At 40.3% G+C, this 20,484-nt stretch overlaps 1 protein-coding gene across 2 annotated transcripts in view; it reads left to right on the top strand.

The window, feature by feature from the left end:
- The window catches only part of ALDH1A2 (aldehyde dehydrogenase 1 family member A2), a 92,956-nt gene extending 76,549 nt beyond the window's left edge, over nt 1-16,407 (top strand). For both annotated transcript variants that reach the window (XM_052672412.1, XM_052672410.1), the window contains 6 exons: nt 6,054-6,156; nt 8,474-8,658; nt 9,336-9,500; nt 9,934-10,091; nt 10,892-10,966; nt 14,182-16,407. In XM_052672412.1, the coding sequence (XP_052528372.1) occupies nt 6,054-6,156; nt 8,474-8,658; nt 9,336-9,500; nt 9,934-10,091; nt 10,892-10,966; nt 14,182-14,254 (759 nt within the window). In that variant the 3' untranslated portion in view covers nt 14,255-16,407. The remainder of the gene's footprint in view (nt 1-6,053; nt 6,157-8,473; nt 8,659-9,335; nt 9,501-9,933; nt 10,092-10,891; nt 10,967-14,181) is intronic.
- The last annotated feature ends 4,077 nt before the right edge of the window (nt 16,408-20,484 follow it).

Here is a 20,484-nt window from a genome sequence, read left to right as displayed (position 1 = left end):
TTCCTCTCTGTATCCCGTGGTGCATCGCTCCACAGCTCATTAGGAGGGTTCTGCAGGCCCCCAACCCAGTCAGCTATGAATTTCACTTCAACAGCTGGTGCATTGAAAAAAAGAAAATCATACTTAGTAAGAAAGTAAGCATAAAAATATTGTGTCTCCTTAAATTTCAACAGCTTTCTTGGCTTCTCTGCTTGCTTTGATTCATACTCTTCAGCAGCTTTTTAACAGAAGCATTTATTTTTACTGGGATGTTGTAGCAAACCAGGGCTGATCCATGAGACTCCTTAATTATGGCAAGCTCAGGCGTCACTGGCATGTTTTTTTTCCTCATCTTCCACAATCACGTGAAAATAAAACTCTCAGAAACAATCTTTATTCCAGCCAGTCTGACAGTGTCAACACTGGCTTTCATTCCTTTCTTACCTTTCCTTGAAAGATCATACACAATTTAGTATCACATTGCCTCTTACTGTATGTCTCATTGATCTTCCTAGTCCTTAGTTGTAGGGTGAAATTCTTGCCTGCCAGGACCTTGTAGTTGGTTCTGCAAAGCTCAGCCATCTCCTATACTATCCCTGTTATTCACTGTACGTGCCTATCCATTTTCCTCTGACCCTCTCTGCTTCAACTTCTTCACTGTTCCATCTATTCCTCTATGCCCTCCCTTTAAAGTTCCTCTAAAAATGTAATTCTTTTGCAGGACTTACTGGCAACAATTTACTTAAGTCCTTTTCATTTTCTGAGCTTCAGAATAGATTCAAACTCTGGATGTCTGCTCTTGGGCTGCAGGGCTCAGACATACAGAAGTTATATAGGTCTCTATTTCCTTAGATTTAAATGAAGCAGCAGAACTTATTTCCAGACAGCTGCTGATGAGAGGAGTTTTTACACATGTTAACAAATGCAAAGATGTTCTTCATTTTTCTCCTACATTTTGTACAAAAGACATTTTGCTAAGTAGCAAAAGGGAAAAGACCAACAAGTAGTGGGGAGAATACATTTTCAGATGCTGCTTTATTCTTCATATACCTTTATTTCCACTCAGGAATGTGAATACAGAGTCTCAGTTTGACTGCTGTGAGCTGTCTGGCCATACCTGTACGTGTGTGCTCCGTTTGAACAGAATATGGGTATCTATGAATTCCTGAGGCACATGGAAGAGTTAGGAATAATCTGTTTGAGGCCTAAGATTACAGATTATTATGAAGTTTAAGAAACTGTGCAGCTGGAAAAACAAAACCAAAACAAAACAAAACAAAAAAGCATTTAAGGAACTGGCTGGATTAAAAAAAAAAAAAAAATTGTTCCAAAAGCTTAATGAGTTCTAATAACTTCTGTTCAGAAACAATGTGTTACCTCCAAATCAGAGATGCTTGCAATTCTCTCCAATTGTTAAATGCTCTCGAGATGAGAATCACAGATAGCACACAAAACATTTGAAGCCCTTGCCAACTAGAAGTTTATCTTAAGTGGCTGGTATCCACTTTGTTCAAACTACCACCCGTTAAAAGGCAGACAGATTAAAGATAGGATTTAGGTCTGTGTTCATGCACTTCTGTAAAGTAACCCAAATAAATACACAATAAATTGTTCTGGATGACTCTGTAAACAAAAGGCCTATAAACAACATTAAAAAAAAAAAAGAGCCTGCATTTTGCTTGGCAGAATGTTTTCTTTATGCACTTAGATTAACAAAGAATGATCTCATCGTTAGTCAACAAGATACAAGAGAGACCATCAAAGCAAACTACAGGAGAGTTGAGATTGATTCATGCCAAACAAATGTTTGTAGCTAACAGCTGTATTACCACTGATTCTAATTTACTCAGCAGGAATCTCCTTTCATTTCCGAAGTGAGATGAATGTCACAGTGCATGATGTAGACAGAATGTCTACCTACTGCACAAGTTGTGTAAGCTGTCCTGGATCATACAATGTCATGCTGGTTCTGGACATCATGAAGAATTACATCCTGAAATTCTCGGCTTTTAACAACAAGAATCCTAAAGGTGATTTGTCTCTTCTGAGAAGTCTGTGAGCTTACAGAACTACAGACATGCCTTGTTTGAAATGAGAAAAATGTAAAGATGCTACATTATTATTCATTCTTGCTCCAGCTCCTCCATTTTGATTGTATCTTGGAAAGGTAGAGCTTCCTGAGTGAAAGGAACTCCTCTCCTTTTTCCTTCTTCGGTGATTTTGGAAGAACTTAGGGATGACGGCTGCCTACAAAAACTGCTTCTTAAAACTGAAACAAATGGGGTGATGCATAAGTACCATCTCCCTAGGACTTCATTAATCTCTTGTAACTTACAACAGTTAGATTCTTCAGATGTTCTCCCAGTATCCCTGGAAAGCTATAACAGCAAAGATCAGCAGACCAGTTGCTTAGGATGCTGAAGTAACTAACTCATATTTCTTCCATCCATTTTCACTGTTAATGGAATATTTTAGTTTGCAGAGATTCCTGTACATTCTTACCTTCACAGTCTTATCTTGCAGCATGCAAGAAAGTTATCTATCTGTTGTTCAGCTAGATTCCCTTTGATTCAGGTGTTCTCTAATATCTTAACAGGGGAGGCTCAGAGCAGAGGTGAAGCTAGAGGTTCTGACAAAACCTTAAAGGTTTGCTTTTGACTTGTAAGACTTCCACTGCTTTAACAGGCAAAAACACCTATACCACTGAGATGCTGTTTTCTGTCTCAAAACAGAAAATGAAGAAAACATCAATAGACTTCTTTGGATTTCTGCAGAGAAGTATTTAAAATGACTGCATGAGCATCCTCTGGAAGGAGACACTGAGCATAGAAAGAAGCAACAACCAAATGCTGTATGTCTCAGTACACTCTCAATACCTAACATCATGCAGTTCACAGTTCAGAAACAATTCTTCAAGAAGTTGTTTTACACAGGAGTGCTCCAAAATGTTTCTTTAATCATCTTTCTTGTTGTTGTTGTTCTGAGTAACAAATTGTTTTCTTTCAGATGGGCCAAATTACATATGCCTCACCCTCCACGCAGCTTTCAAGGTTATGGTACTTCACAAGCTATCCAGGGATACTTCTGATATCAATCTTGAAGCCTATTCAAAACAAAGATGGGGAGTCACAGTTTTCTCTGCCAACATTCCTGCTGGATAACCACACAGCTCCATTATCTGTGGGAGAGTCCTCTCTTCCAGTGTTCCTTTGCAAGGCTATACTGCCTATTGGGAGCTCACAGATAGAGCTGAGAGACACTGCAGGAAGCATGTATTGAAAGACCATACAGATTGGAACACTATCACTTATCCCTTTCATGCTGTCTTTCTTTTTATAGAGAAGGTCAGTTACAAAAGGCAGGCTTTGTCACTAAATAATCACAGCTCTGGTGCCCTCCCTAAGACTTTTTTCAACCTGTGTACACAGGGTACAATAGAAGCACAGTGAACAAAAATGCTGAGCAGCGTGAGCCCTACCAACCTGATGTCGACACTGATTTCTGATATAGTGGAGCTGTTGAGCTTCTATTTGGAAACTTGACATTAACCTCCCTTTATTAATAATACTCTGAACAACAGCTTTTGAAATTAACACTGTTGCCTCTATTTGCCACTGGTGATATTTGGACTTGCATGTTTGCGAATCACTTGTTAGCGTACAGCTCTTCAAAAGTCCGTATTTATGTGGACAGAACAGTTTTGACATTTAAGTGGTGCACTGGAAGGAGGAGGGATGCTGGGCTGAACACCTAGCTCTGATTGCTTTGGTCTGCTCTGCTCTTCGTGGATTTTTGAGGGGAAATAGGTGACTGTTGTTATCTGAGAGAGGGAGGTTCAAGGTAGTGAGGGTGTGAATGGCATTAGCTGGCACTGGATGTAAACACAGCACTCTCACTAGTTTCCAGTGTACATTTTCAGCAGAGTTTGAAAAGCTGGAATTTGCAGATGACGTGCTCAATATGTGCAGTGGGAGGAAGGGCAGAAAGGATCCTTCTTTTTCATGTTCAGTTCTGGCTGTCAGTCAAACACAACAATAAAATCAGTTCCAATTAAGGGGATATACAAGGAATTTCATGATAACGTCAACGCTCCATCAATACAGGGATAAAGAAAGTAATGGTATATTTTATATATACTATTATATATAAATAATTTCTATATTTCTTTTTTAAACCCTCAATTACCCACAATTATGATATCACCAGATAAACAGTTAATCACAAAGGTACATGAAATGGCTGACAATTCCTTCATTACCCTGCAGCATTTTTGCTTTACGTGTCTTTTTTCATTTGGTTAGTTGGGTGTTTTGGTGTTTGTTTCATGGGTTTTTGTGTCTGTTTTTTATTTGTCTTCTGTGGAGACCCTGGGTTCTATTTCATTTGCTTTCTAATTACTCTTGCACTAACTTACCTTTCTCTAGCAGACAGACCTCAGTTCTATAGGAGGCTTAGCTCCTCAAACATTAGCTCCTTACTGCTGGCAATCCTACTCACCTGGCTTTAGAAATGGAAAAGTGAGAAATCCAATTAGATAGAGACAGGAGTACCAGGTGGAGAAAGAAGCCCTACTGCAGATTCACATCACATGTGACTCTCCACGTGACCTTATGTATGGGAACTGCTGGGTCACAGCCTGAACCTGAGGTGAGCCATGAGTCAGCCAGAGCAGCACAGGTGAATTGCCTTCACCTGTGCTGTCAGAAGGGGTGGAGCCTGGCTGCACCTCTCCTAGACCTATTTAAGAGCTGGCTACCAGTGGGGAAGGATCTCTTCTGGAGATCTGCTCTGCTGGAGTTTTGTGAGTGAGCCTAGGATAGGGGTAAGCCTTCTATTTAGTCTCTTTTGCTATTATAGTCTGCTTTGCCTAACTCTCTTGTTTATTTTGTGATTGTAACACCCTAGTATTCTTTGATTATACACCTTAAAACATGTTGCAGTTGGGAGAAATCACTTCTCAAGCTTCTAAACAGTAAAGAGGCACTTAATGCCCTGCATTACTGGGGGATACCTGTGACGTTTCATTAGCTACAAAATAGGCCCAGTTACAATGTGACTATAGAACGCTATCTATTTTTGATTGATTAATCCAGGACGCACTGCTGCCTTTCCAACTGCGCTGCCCTCTATACGGGGTACACACAACGCATCAAACATAGCTGTCAGACTGCTACTCCATTTATCAGTCCTTGTGTTCCTTAGTGAGATCTGCAACTTGATGCTGCTCACTTTCTCACAGGGCTGCATTCTGCTCCAGCTGACCCAACAATCTACCAAAATATTTGAAGGTGCTTTTGACCTCCTCAACCCATATCAAGATTATCTGTGGTGCAGCTGAGGGTCAGATCTGGGATGGTGCATTTCTAACTTCTTGCCCTGCTTGGTGTGCTGCTAACCCAGCAGAAAAGGCTGATGATTTCCTCAGAATTTTGATCGTGATTTCACTGTCAAATTATTTAAAACTTGTGGTGCTGAAAACTGAATTTAGAGAACAAATACTCTCCTACAAACAGTTTGGCTAGCATTTTACAAGTAATAGGAGTGAAATAAATTCTAATAGCAATCATCACTTTGGATAGCTAACCCGTGGACTGCATAAAAAAGTGTGATAACGGTTATTACTGATGAATAGTAATATGCTTAGTAAAGGCTTAATACATACTCTGTTATCAGATCTATTTTGTTCTGCTTTAAACTAAAAATTGTAAAAGCAATCCTCTTGGCAATAGATGTAAAATCTAGTGAACATGGCAGTAGTTCTGATGGAAATAATTCTAGCTATGTCAGTTTCAGATATTTAACTCAACACTCCTAAAGTACCCTAAGATAAACTCTAAGCCATTTTAGCAAAAGTACAAAAGGATGAAAGGTACAAACACCTTGTGCTTTGCCTTGTCCCCTCTCCAATTCTAGAACAAGAAAACTGTAACACTGTCCACTGATGATGAGAATCTGTTTAGACTGAAGAACTTGCTGGAATACTTCAGGCTCTGTTGCAGTGATGTCCAGCATTGGCTGTTAAAGTGAACTGTATGACTACACTGCCTGTAAAACTTGTCTCCATTTCCTTTCAGGTTGGGAAGCTGATCCAAGAAGCAGCTGGAAGGAGTAACTTGAAGAGAGTTACGCTGGAGCTGGGTGGGAAAAGCCCAAACATCATTTTTGCAGATGCTGATTGTAAGTCAGCACTTCCACGTTTTTCTTAAATGTTTCTGTGGCTTCCTTTTCTTTCTTCATCTTCAGGCTTATCTTTTAGACAAAATGGATGAATACAACTGTAACTAGTTGCATTTTTCAATATTATAGAAGCGACCAGGGTTATGATATTTTTATAAAGAGAAAACATTTGTACCCAGAGATTTGCAGAGAACAAAGTGGAAAAACAGAACCAAGAACGTAGATATGGTGTTAATTGCAGTCATGGTCTCGTACATATTTGTTGTTCTAGACTCTGCAGTATGGTGGTCTGTGATAGATTCAAAGCCAATATACACAGGGAGGGCTTTGAATTAATTTGAGTAGCTAATCAGTGCAGGATTCCTTTTTAAGCTGATTTAATTGTTAGCTATAGATGGAGACTTCCATTTTATATGTTTTCACAATTGAAGAATTGTGTATTGAAATATCTTCCTTGCCAGTGTCAGCAGGGAGCTGAAGATCTTGGCAACTAGATGATCTGCAGCTGGGATTTTTGGCACCTGACAAGGTACAGCAGTTTAGGACAGGATAAAAACACAGACTGGAAGTTTCTGCTGAAATGATCAGCAGTGAAATAGTTAATAGTGTTGATATTTAGGAGATACTAGCATGAGGTATTGAAGTTGTCACCCCATTAAGATGACCTTGCTTTGAGCTGTCCTTTCAGGTGTCATGCAGGCACACTGCACTTACTGCATTTTCTAACTTTGTAACTCAAAGAAATAGACTAAGGTTTGGCCTTTTCATTTAAGGAGAAAAAGTGGATAGAATGGTTCTGAATAGCATATATTACAAAGCTGGTTACAGTCCCACATTGATTTTCAGAAGTTACCAACATCTGAAAGGCTAGAGAAACTTTGACAGCTCTCAGTAGTGGAAGTCTTTCCTAAATGGGGAAGTTTTCCCAAGCTGAGGCAGCTAAACTGCAGTCACACTCTTCTTGGTAGGCCAAAGAGGCTCCTGCCAGCCGGAGCCAGGTGCAGAAGTTTCAGCCTTTACCCCAGTTAGCCATCTCCAACTCACACCATGTCTCAACTGTCCTTAATGTACTTACTCAGATTGGATCATCTGAATGCTTTTAGTAGAATAGTGTATGCTGGGAGCAGGTCTGTGCTCTATTTTTCCCTGGGGAGGGACAAAATGCTCCTAGCTGCCACACAGCTGTAGTTTATCTGTGACCTGCTGTATCTGCCAAATAAGGTTGAAGACCTAGTAAGAAGTTGCAGGCCACAGGGGATTAACAGGGCACAGAGAAGAGCAAAGTCTTCCTCGGGACTGTCGGTTCCACAATATATCATAGTAAAGCTCTCTGTCCTTCCCATAATTACAACCACCAGCACTTGACCTGAAATTCAAACTTCAAAGCTCTGATTATTTAAGAGCAGCAGACAATTTGCTCACCATTCCAAAGGAGCTGTTTGTTCTGTTTGAGGAACGCTGCGTGCCAAAAGTTAGCAGAAAGCATGGCAAAGCTGTTCAAAGTTCAGTGCACATTTAAAAAAAAATTCAGAATCCACAAAAATCAGAGAAGAATGGTTATTAGTCATTGTGCCGGACTTGGCTATGAGAAAGATGTATCAGTTAATCAGGTCTACCCACTATTGTTTTCAGTTTCCATGGAGCTGCCTGGGAAAACTTGAATTTAGTCCAGGGAACACCCAACATAATTCTTTTTCATGACTATGCTGAAAGCAGAATAAGACATCTCTGTTGAGATTTACTGAGAGTAAAACAAGCTTTGTTTACTCCATAAAGGACTATACCTTAAACAGTGTTCTGAAGTGCTACAGATGATAACAGAAGTATTGCAGTGCTGAAAGTCATTGCTTTTCAATGATAAATTCAGTATCACATGGCCCAGATTCTTTTCTAGTCAGCTCTTATACCCAGTGGGAGAATTTAGCTCTGAATTTCAGGCTGGATGTGGGGCAGCCTGGTGGTTGGCAACCCTGCCTGTGGCAAGGGGATTGAATTAGATGATCATTAAGGTCCTTTTCAACCCAGGCCATTCTATGATTCTATGAATGTGTAAATATGCCTGGATTTGCCTCTCCTGCTTGAATCCTGGATGCCTTGGTTCTACATCTAAAGAAGGTGAAACAGAAATCATGGGTTGATCGTTCCTTAATTGACTTATAATTTTAAAGCCTCATGTTGTCACTTTTATAGGCCAAGAAGGTCACAGAATCAGATGTTTCTGTTTCTGATGTGACACTATGCAATATACATGAAATTGGTGCAAAATTAGATGTGCCTACGATGTTTGAGAGCAGTGTACATTATCTTGTTTTTGTAGTGGACTATGCTGTGGAACAAGCTCACCAGGGGGTCTTCTTCAATCAAGGTCAATGCTGCACTGCAGGCTCAAGGATTTATGTGGAAGAATCAATCTATGAGGAGTTTGTTAGAAGAAGTGTAGAACGTGCAAAGAGGAGAGTAGTAGGGAGTCCTTTTGACCCAACTACAGAACAAGGGCCACAGGTAAAGGAACAGCGCTTCAGCTCTACAATCCAGAAACTGCCTGGAAGCATTTAACTCTTAACAGGACAGAGTTCATTCACTGCATATTCACTTGGAATCCCAGGCCAGAGATGCCGTTTAGTGAAAACTCTCTTCCTAAACTTAAGTAAGTTTGCCCCCCAGTTTTAACAGCAGGATTCTGGTCTTCAGGTGCCAAGACGTGTTTGCAAACTACACAGTGCTACCATTCATAAGACAGAAGCCTGCAAAAGTCTTTGTGCAGGCACTTATTATCAAGAACTGTCTACAACAGTAACTGTGCTCGTAGACCACCAGAGAAATGTGAATTAGAAGCAAAAGATGGTCAGAATTAGACGTATGTATACCTGCCACAATAACAAAATAGGCTCATCAAATTTTCAAAAGTTACTTAGGAACAAAAAAAAAAGCCTTGCTTTGTTTGCGCTTACAAACCAGATTCCTTAGGAAGAATATGGGATGCCATATACATACAGAGATGCATCCTTAAGAACACAGCCCCACATTACAGTGCAGTCAGCAGCTATTTGTAGATCTTTGGCATCTCAGGCCAACAGGGAAAATATACGTGAGTCTACTGTCTGGAATGTTGCTTGCCCAAAAGACTGATTTCTGGTTGACTGTCAAGTACAAGTCAAACAGCTTCTTCTCTCTTTCAGATTGATAAAAAACAATACAACAAGATCTTGGAACTGATTCAGAGCGGCATTACTGAAGGAGCAAAACTTGAATGTGGGGGTAAAGGGCTAGGAAGAAAGGGCTTCTTCATTGAACCTACAGTGTTTTCCAATGTAACAGATGACATGCGGATTGCCAAGGAGGAGGTATTCACACACGTGGGCAAGATCATTTTAACATGCTCTAAACATTATTTTGTCTGCTTTTTTTTAACTTAAGACAAAAGCTTTAGACTGAATGTTACTGCTATACAGCAACAACAAAGAATGAAATCTTTTCAGAATTGATGCATAGAACAACTGACAGCATCAGTATAGATAAAGCAGCTCAATTGTTGTCATTTGCTGTAGTCTCAGACTTCAAAGAGATAAAGAAAGAAATTGATGTGTTTCACTAGGAAGACTGTTTTAGGAAATTCATGTAGTTTTACAGACAGCTTTTATCGGTAACAAATGTTTCTGTGAAACTTTGTAGAAAGTAAAACAGGAAAGGACAGACCATTTTAAAAGCAGAATAGAGCAGGAATAAAATATCGCTGAGTGAGCAGTTTTACAAATTAATGATTAATCTTTCTTGCAGATTTTTGGGCCTGTTCAAGAAATATTGAGATTTAAAACCCTGGATGAAGTTATAGAGAGAGCCAACAATTCTGATTTTGGGCTGGTAGCTGCTGTCTTTACAAATGATATAAACAAGGCCCTGACAGTCTCTTCAGCAATGCAGGCTGGGACAGTCTGGTAAGGCAGAAGTTATCACACTCCTGCTCTTGGAGATAAAGTCTGACTCGTTATCATCCTGTTACCTCAGTTGTGCACCCTTTGTCTGAAAAGTGTTTATCTAGCCCATCCTAGTGGTGAATCACTACAGAAGATACAGAACAGCTGTTGGGGGATGTTGCCTCTTGGCTCATGGCAGTCAAATGTTGTTAAGTGGAAAGCACCTTGCTTTCTGTTAGCATGGCTGTCCCTTACCCTGCTGAACAGAGCTGCTGAGAACAAAACAGGAGTAGAAATGGTCCTTTCTGTGGAGAAGAATCCTGTGAGTCTTCTGCTGAAGGGATAAAGTATCACGTATTTTCTCCAGTAAAGAACCAAAAGGACACCTATTTCTCTCACATCTTTAGGTGCATGAAGTGCTAATCTTAAGCTTAATAGCTTGCAATTTGTTAAACTTAGATGAAGTACAGATGCAAGGAAAATCAGGTGGAAAAAGGGTGAATTCAAATCTGATAGTTTTGAGTTTGAAACTTGCATGAGGTTTGTCAGCAGATTAATAAGCAGTTTGTTAGTGAAGCTCATGTGTGAAGTAAAGCCATGTTTTCCCTGCCCTCCTCCAGTCCCCACAAACTAAACCCCTCTCTCCTTTTGAGTAGAACATTGCTTTTGTGGGATAAGTCCCTCATTTCTTTTCAGCAAGATACAAGTATGTTATTACTAGTAGCTGTACAGTATCCTTAGCTCTGTCGGTTTCAATATCTCCAGAGCTGTTCAAATATGCCTGTCAGTGCAATTGAAATGAATGCCTTTTCCTCTTACAGGATAAATTGCTACAATGCCTTAAATGCCCAAAGTCCTTTTGGAGGTTTCAAAATGTCTGGCAATGGTAGAGAGATGTAAGTATTACACTATTGTCTTCTGAACTGTTTTCAGCTCTCCAACTTAATAAAATCCTTCCTTGTAAGTTAAGATCAGGAAATATTCCCATCTGAGGATCGGAGTATAGTAAAACAGACTCGTAACCACTGCCAGTTAGAAGTGATTTTTAGTTATTTATCTATTTATTGTGACACAGCAACACGAGTTACTGGGAGCCTCTTCTTATTCTGAAAGATCCTTGAACTTTCTCTGTATTTGTTCCAACTGTAACCTGTGTTTTCCAACAGGTTTTCCTTATCCATATTAATCAGTACTTTTCCATAAAGATTCTATTTCCATAGTGCAGTTCTACTTGTTTCAGGGTTGTTTTGCCATTTGTTTCTTCTCTTGCCATTTTTTTCCTTTACTAATATAGGTGTGTTGGAATTTAATTTGAAGAGACAGATAACTTCTCACATTTATAAGCAGTGTTAAGTTAAATCAGGCTTAGGGAAGGATAAGCAAATGTGGTTTACATCCCCTAAAAAGAACTGCCTTCCATTACAAAGCTTTCTTTCCTTTCTTATCCATTTAGAATTAAGCACCAAATATTTTGAAATGGAGCTCCACCCTCAAATACTGTCCCATGTCCCTAATTCAAAATCTTACCAGTTGCTAGTTCTCATTACAGTCACAAAGAAGTTAATTGCATCAGCTCCAGACTGGTTACGCATACAAAGGATTCAATTAATTTCTTTGCAGGAGGCATGTGCACCAGATATGTCTCACCTAAGATTTCAAAATAGCTTATGGCGAAGGCAAGCTTAGCAGTAAAACTAAAGGTCAAACTCTTTAAAACTCTAAATTTGTTGAAGTATACAACTTGATCTATAAAATAAGCTCTTATGTAGTCTGAAATATTTTCCCTCATTAGGGAGTACTTTGAATAACACATTTGTACTATTCTCCACATTCATGAGTTATGAGGTGATCTCACACTGGCATAAATATGTCAGCTCATCTAACTCTTATCATTGTGAAAATATTCTAAAACTACTAAGCTCCAAAGCGCGCATGAGTAACCTGACACCCAAGAGTGACCCCACTGACTTCAGGGAGGTTAACTGTGCAAGCAAAATATTCACATCTTAGAACTGTAGAATTTTTCAGAAGAGGGTGGGAGGCAATCAGACACAACCCCAGCCCCCATGAAAAAAATTTACAGTAGTTGTACACTTGATTCCCATCCATGGCTTTGAAAATACTAAGCACAAACAATAAGTGGTTTTAATGGCAATCTCTCTCACATCAAGGTTTCTGAAAGCTCTTCTGAAAACCTACAACTAGCTTTGGTGTTTGGATTTTGTGAGTCCCGTGCTCCACCCTCTGCCTCACCCATACTATCACTGCAAGCATTAATGAATCTGAGGTCCCTCCTGCTTGTAAGCACCATGGAAATCTTTGGTGACTATGCACGCTTTCTCAGTGCATGGGTCCCTTGGACTGAAAAAAATCCCTCTCTAAATTTATTCTTTAAGTCTTGCAGGTGAGACTAGTTTCCAGTATTCTCAACAGGGGACAGCAGAGAAACTCAGAGGTAGACCATAAAGGAGTCTGCTTATTACACTAATTATTCAACTCCCCTCACAGCATCTCTGATCAGATTATCACCTTCTAATTCACACCCCCCCAGTTTATATCTGCATGCTTTCTGTTAAAATGGCAAGGTTTCTTAGATCTCTGCTTTAAGCAATACATTTTACAGCATTAATAATGTTGAGCAATTAAAGAACAACAAAACACAGGCAAGAAAATGTTCGCATGTGTGTGTGCCATTGCTAAGCTCATACAATACTACAGCAGATTTTAGTTGTGCCACTGTGATGTTTTGCTAACCCTGTGTTATGTGGGTCTTATTTTGTCTCTGCATTTGAATTAACAGAATTTTATCATACATGGGGAAAAAATCAACTCAGAAATTTGAGATGTGCTACACTTGTTTTACACTCTCACAGAGTGTACCAGAATATGTGCATAGCAGCAGAGAACTTGCATGCATATACAAAATGCAAATGATTTCTGTTTACTTTCAGGCTACTAAAAACATTTTTTTACTCTCAGAAAAGTCTAAAGGAGGGATTTCATTATATTTCCCCTCCTTTAAAGCTCCTTATCGCTACATGAATGGTGTAAAATGTAATTCCTCTAACTAGAAGAAGTAAATTACTATAAGCGCTTGTTCGAAAGAATCTTTGTATTGGTCCATGGAAAAGACATCCTCCATTCATGGACTTGGTCTGTACATGTTTTGAGGTGGAGAGGTTTGCTTTATGCACAGAGCATTCAGCAGACATGTTAGAACTCTAACTGTTCACTTCACTAGATTCTCCATCTCTCAATACATGAGCAGCAAAAATGCAAATCTTACTTCAGAGGAGGCAGGCCTGATGTCCAAGACGCCACACCAGTGCCACTCTAAACCTCAGCAGAGTTGTCTAATAGATGAGGCAGGCTGGAGCTGGCTACAAGAAGATCCTACAACACAGTGTTGAAAAACACTCATTAGTCATCATGCAAAGCAGAACACGTATCCCACAGAGCCATGTGTCAGATGGCTGGGACCTAGAAGGCGGCTAGCTTCTTTCTGACAGTATGTAGCATGGTATGTAAGATGCTGCGCTGAGGCAAAAACAGGTTTTCTAGTTAACTAGTGGAAATCTGAGCAGGTTGAATGCTCTTTCACAAAGTGCAAATTTCTGCTGCTGACATTGCGTTGGGAAAAAAAAACAGGTTTAGGAGTCACAGTTACCTTTATCAACAGTTGTGAGCAGTTCATTTTCCATAAGGACCAGTTTCGATCTTTTCTTTCTTGGGTACAATTATAAGCAGTAATTTTACTGGCCAGTCGTGAAAGTCTTTGTGGTTGAACACCTTCGGGATCTGGAAAGGATGGAGGACATCAATTCACTCCCAACAGTTCCATCAAGGGACAATGAATATTCCTAGGTTTAATGTCATTCTCTATCTCCTTACAAATGCTGGAGCTATCAGTTGTACTTTTGACCTAATACTTAACTTCATGCTCGGGTTTTCTGAAAAGGTGCCATGAAAAGAAACCTGTACAAAATCAGTGTACAACAGAAACCTATGCCAGAAATGTAGGGCATATCCTCAGTGAGAAAGCACTTAATAAGGTTCTGCTCAATAAGGAATTAATTCCAGGTCTAAGTTGATGCTGCAATTTGTTTTTTAGGGGTGAAAGCGGATTGAGAGAATATTCTGAAGTTAAAACAGTGACAATAAAGATCCCTCAGAAGAATTCCTAAAATGATGCAAGTGCAGAAGAGCACATGATGCCACCCTCTCTATTCTTTATGGAGACCAGCACTCAGGAATAAAAAGTGTTACACAATATGTATTTAAGAAAATAAGTTGCAGCATATGTACTGGGCACATAATTGCGTAATTAATGCAAACCAACTCTGCATGTTTTCATAAAACTCTCTTGAGAATCATTACATCTTTATAAAACAAATCTTAACAAGATGAAGTTGCTGTTGGGCATCAGTAACAGTTCTAGCTATAAAACCGCTGAACGCAAATGCATGCACACACACATTTGTCTCTTCTTCAAATAAAATAAGTCACTGCTTTCAAGTTGCCTTCTCCAATAGACCCGCCTTCTAACATTCTTATTTCATACAGGGCTTTACAAACCAGATTTGCCCAAAATGCTGGGAGTGAATAGTAATCCAGTGTCATGGATGTTCTTAAGAAACAAAAGACTGAATTGTAACCAGACAAAAAATTCTAGATAGGCAACTTTCCAGTGAGCATGTTCACATAAAGAACTTAAACTGGGGAGGGAACTACATGTTATATGGACAACAGAATACACTTACCAGTGAGATTTAACCCATGCTAATGGGTTAAATGTTAATGTTTTGGTTTTCAAACTTTATTTTAATAATTATTTTATGACTTGCTGCAAGTACCTCCCTCACCTACAGGGACTCAAAAGGTTTTACCTGCTTGACAAAAGAGCATGGCCAGACTGGGTGAGAGAGTGCTGAGGAGTACAAGAACAGATCCCAGGGCTGCACAGAGCATTTCAGCTTTCACTGCCTGCCTACTTGTGGTGTTGTTGTTGTCACTGTTGTTTTCAGCTTTTTTTCCCTTCTTTTCTAAGCTAGTATTTTGCACACACAGTCTCCATTTGTTTGTCTGCTAGTGAAGTGCTTGTGATTACACTGAGAATCATCCAGAATTCATTGCCACAGGATGAACCCAGCAAAGAAGTCAGTTTATTTTTATTATCTTATGGAATCACAGCTTGCCATCTGTACCATACTTATGAGCCTTAGGTGAGCTCACTGGCTGGTATTGTACTTTTCAAAGACGTTTGGCTTTTGTTCAGCCCAAGATAAAAATATGAACAAGTTCTTTTAACGGTGAGATGCTTAAGGCCTGCCACACTATTTTCTGCTGCCTATAGAATCTCTTCCAACTTGCAATTAACAAACTGAACATTGTCTCCTTCCTTCCAGCTGCAGAACTCCCCAACCTTTTTTAATGGTTTTGCTTTATGTTTTAACTTAGAATTAAGACAATGTATTTTAAAAGTGCAGTAAATAATCTGTAGATACGTTCTGTGGGGTTTAAGGACAAAATGATGGCCTCAGGTGTAAGAGTTTTCCTAGCTGCAGTCTGTACTACGGCATGTTGAAAACTCCAGCCTGACTCAGCAAGTCGTCACTTCTGCACATTACTTTTCTTTATTCCCTGAACAGTTCCTCTTAGATTTGAAGCTGTGTGTGTCCTTAAATATACTGCTGGAGCAGGACAAGAGTATCCAGCACTTTGTAGTGTTGTAGCCCTCAGTATTTTGTATTTCTAACTCATGTCAGTCTGTGTATGTATTTTTAAAGCAATATATACATGATATTATTCAGAAAGGACAGTACATCCACGGACATGAAAATGAATCAAAATATTCCTGAGTTGTTAAATGCAAATGTCATGTACTTGTACTGTAGCGTATGTCAGAGTTAAGAGTACAGCAAGTAAGAAATTAGTTATCTTTAAACTGCAATATAAAATGTGGCAAAGGAGATTTTATTTCATTTGTCCTATTTACTTTAAAAAGAGATCTCCTGTGGTAACAGCATTTACACTGTGTACTCTTTTGTATTCTTTTTGTGTGATTTGTACGTCTGTGCTTTACTCCCTGTACATTCAGGTAAATAACACAGAGTTGCCATGTTTTTTTCCAACCTTGTAACTGCAGCTCCATTTGATGTACACGGATTTGTGAATTCCTTTTTTAAATGTACCATCTGCATGGATCCAACAAAACATTTTTCCAGTCCCTGCAGCTTTTTGTTACAGTTTTTAATCATGTATATAGTTATATGTTATTAAAAAAGTAAAAGGATATTTTCTATGAAGTTTTTTCCATTAAAAAGGTTTAGAGAAAGACTTTAGACTGTGAGACTCCTTTATTGTTGACAGAGCTATAAAAATATTTAAAAAAATATTTGCTTAGCAAAAGATCTGCTCTCACAGTAGCTTTATTTTCATTTGCAGAAGTGAATGAAGTAAAAGGCCAATTACATTTTCTAGAATATTATTGCAGCTGTATGAAAAACATTTGTGAATTGCAGATCTAGGCCATGGCCAGAGTTCATCCTCACTGTTATGGTCACAAAGTTTAGCCATTGGGGAAAGTCTGAAATCATCAGAGCCAGTGGGGCACCCTTGCAAACGGCTGCAACACAGCTTGAGTTTTGGATAATGTTTAAAACAATTACAAGTGTCTTTTCTCCAGTACAGTGAGTCACAGAGATGACTAGATTAACACCCAGGTCTTTTTTTGGATTGGTGCTTTACTTGTTTTTAATTTCAAAAGGCTAAAACAGAGGGACAGGACAGACTGAATGTTAACTTGACATCAGTGAAATTCCCAGGGCCAGGTAGTACACCGCTGCCCCCCAGCAGTCTCTTAAATGCAGGGTTACTTTCATTGCTCATGTGAAGTAGTGCCAACTCAGATACAGTAACTACTCCGTTAGCAGTGCCGGGCTGCTTCACGGCATGGCACTGGCTGTACCTGGCACAGGATAACACTGTTGGTTTAACCCACATTCTGCAGGCAACTGCTGTAGATAAGTCACTTCACTAAAACAGATTGGGTGAAAGGTAACGAATAGGCGTGAAACTGCATTCTCAAAAAGGACAGTACGCAGTATCAGGAACACATCAAACAGTTTCATTTCTACTTGTTTCACCCAGTGCCACGTGCAGCATTGCTGCAGGTCTGTGTGCCGACAACCAGCACTTTGTATATTCCTTCTCCTCAATCCCTCTGACCTACCTGCAACCTGTTCCACCAGCCCACCCAGTCCCAAGGCACAAGCAATGGAACGCTTTTCTTAAAGAAAACGGAAGGAGGGAAGGTTGTCCTGGAACTACTGAAAGCGTGGAGTACTGTCATCTAATAAAGTAAGCAGACTTCAATCCATAGTAAATTAACATCTTGTTGGCCCCCAGCCGGTGAGAATGAATGCATCAATAAATGTGTACACAGGTATAGCAAAGTGAGAGTTGGTGAATTGCTTCCAGGAAAAAGGATGTGAAGAGGGGCAGCAATTGCAGTTCTGTGGTCTTCAGACAAAGCAATGGATGCGATACTACCTGAATAGCACTGACACCTCTGCGTGCCCATTTACAAAGAACTGCCCTCCCCCTCCCCATAGGGGCCAGTGTAGAACAGCTCGCCCTGCACATATGGAGGCACTGTGTTAAAATGCTCTCTTGTTCCTCTGTTCTGCCCTGAAAAAAAACAAAACCCAGAATAACACTGAATTCAGAGCACCAATTTCTCTCTCTGCATGATCACAGCGAGAGCTCTGGAGAGCTACACTTACAACCACTGTACGTTTGCATCCACACACCTCCATTTACTGCACGCTAAGTCTATCAACACAGGAAGCAATTTTTCTCTTAACATCTTTATACCACAATGACTGATATTCACAGTGCGGTACAACTGGAGCCGTCTCCACCAGGAAGCAGGAAAAGCCTCTGTGGCTCTGCAGTGCCATCAGCATTCCCAGTCAATTCAACAGACTTCCCTGAGCACAATACACTACAGCTGCATAAAATGCATCTTTCTTCCTCATCCCCATTAAACACATTCCTTCTCTGTCTTCACTGTATCTTCTGTATCCACTGACAGCACACACATATTAGGGAACTATGTGTTGCTCTACCAGAAAACTCGGAGCCTTCTGAAGCAAAGTGGAAGACTTCAGTAATTTTCAAGTTGGGCCATTTGGAAGAAGGGATTTGGCTGATGTGACAATAGTGACATAATACCATAGGACTGAAGTCCAACTAGGATCTGCTACTACAAGGTGACGGGGTCCCACTTTCTTCTTCCAAACAGCACAACATACAGCGCTGAGATGCTGGTTTTAATATGTATTGCCTAATTTTTCTCAGAGGACCAGAATTGACACACTGGAATTCAAGGTTAACATGAGCTACAGATTATTACATCTGGCTTCAGTCCCCATTCAGCCATTTTAGCAGTGAAGAGCACAGCCAGAGCTGCGATGCTGGGGCAGTCTTAGCACCAGTGCATGGTTACCTCCAGCAAGCTGTAGGCTATGCACACACATAGGACTGAGAATCTGTCCCAGAGAACATATCATCCAGGAACAGAGGCACAAAGACCACTCACCTCCTGGTACAATGGGGCTAGCGTCCCAAATCCCCTCAGTTTACTAGACACCAGCATGTCCCTGACTTGTAAGAATGGTTAATTCTTAAACAGTTCACATAGCTGACTTTAAATCCACAACCCACAGTAGAAACCAACCTCCCACACAGGTGCTACACAGCCCAGTTGCACTGTGAAAACCACGATTATTTTTTTCTGTTATCAACAAAGTTAAAACCATGCAAAGCACTTCTGAAAAGGACTGCACTCATGAGCTGCTTCTCTGCTGTGAGCATTTGCAGTTATTTGCCACAGTTTTATAGAATAATTCCACCAGACAGTGAGAGGCTGCCCCACACTGTGCACAATGCACGTTATTTCTGGCTGTCCCTGCAGTGCCAGCAAGCATTCCAGGGAACATTACTGCACCCAATTCCAGGTGGCATGTATAAACAAGCAATGGAGGTTCCTTGCCCCCAGACGTAATGCCCAGAAGTTTCCAGTGCACAGGAAGGCTGGGACATCTGCTGCAACAATCTGGCTTAAAGGTTGATGAATTCTGTGTTACTGATATCTTCCTCAGAGCATTACTGTAACAATTCATTGTACTGTCATTTAATCCCAGTATCTATCACCTAATCCTGCAATTCCCTACTAGTTTTGAGATGTTTTGATTTGCCTGGTGTCTCTAGATGAGACCTGCTAAACAAACCTGGATTGTGCAACCACAACAGCAATCCATGGTAAGAAAAGCTCAAGCTGCAGAGACTGCCAAGGAGGCCGTGCACTCAGCACGCCGAAGGAACCCAAAAGGGTGCTTGTGAAATGTTTGTGCTGCTGGCAGGCAGCGCATTGCCAGGACAGATCACACATCATGCATTTGCACATCAAATGAAGCTGCACTGGTTTGAGAGCATGGGAAAGGCCTGTCTTGAACGGCATGTGTCCTACTTCCTAAACATGTATATTTTACATTTTACACTTCGTTATTGGCCAGATTGAAAGTACCACAAGTTCCCCGAAGGTTGTCTCTTGCCTTTGAAGTGGAACTGTTTGGATAATGTTTCCTTTGGCAATTAATCTATGTAAGAAAGCAAGAACTTAGCTGCTCTGGCCTCTCAACAATCCACGGCTTGCTTTTGTCAAAGTACTCAGGAACATACACACAAACACACACAATTTTATCATTTCTAATGACCTTGCTTGGCCACACTCTTTCCTCCTTATGATGAGGTTGATGTAACTTGTGCAATTATAATTCATTTCATTTTGGGTTTTTCCCCATTCTTTGTATATGTGGCTGAATTCCTATTTCCTATAGCACCTTCATTAGCAAGGCATTCATGTGCAGCTTACTGTCACTGCGAACAAAAATCTGATTTGTTTGCATTGCCTTCCCTGGCAAAAGGGCTCCAACTCATAGTATGCTGATTTTCTCAGAGTCTCCTGGGACCAAAAGATGGAACATAGAGCAGGATCTCCTCTGAAGTTTCTGCTGTTTCCCACTTTCATAGAATCATTAGAGTCGGAAGAGACAAATAAGATCATCTAGTCCAACTGTCAGCTCATCTAAACCGTGTCACCGTGCCACATCAACCCTTTTCTTGAAATCCTCCAGGGATGGTGACTCTATCACTTCCCAGGGTGGCCTTTCCCAGTGCATTACCGCTCTTTCTGAGAATAAACTCTTTGTGACATCCAACCTGAACTTCCCCTGGTACAACAAACAGCAGATTAGGGACAACGGCTAAAGCATTCCCCTTGCATCTGATGGTCAGAACTCACTGCTGTCCATTCCCTGCATGAGGGTGGCTCTCATATGGGGCTGGATAG

This window comes from Tympanuchus pallidicinctus, unplaced genomic scaffold (assembly GCF_026119805.1).
Source record: "Tympanuchus pallidicinctus isolate F22 unplaced genomic scaffold, pur_lepc_1.0 scaffold12, whole genome shotgun sequence".
NCBI classification, from domain to species: domain Eukaryota; kingdom Metazoa; phylum Chordata; class Aves; order Galliformes; family Phasianidae; genus Tympanuchus; species Tympanuchus pallidicinctus.
The sequence above is the reverse complement of the archived record's forward strand: the minus strand, read 5'-3'. Positions and strand labels throughout refer to the sequence as shown.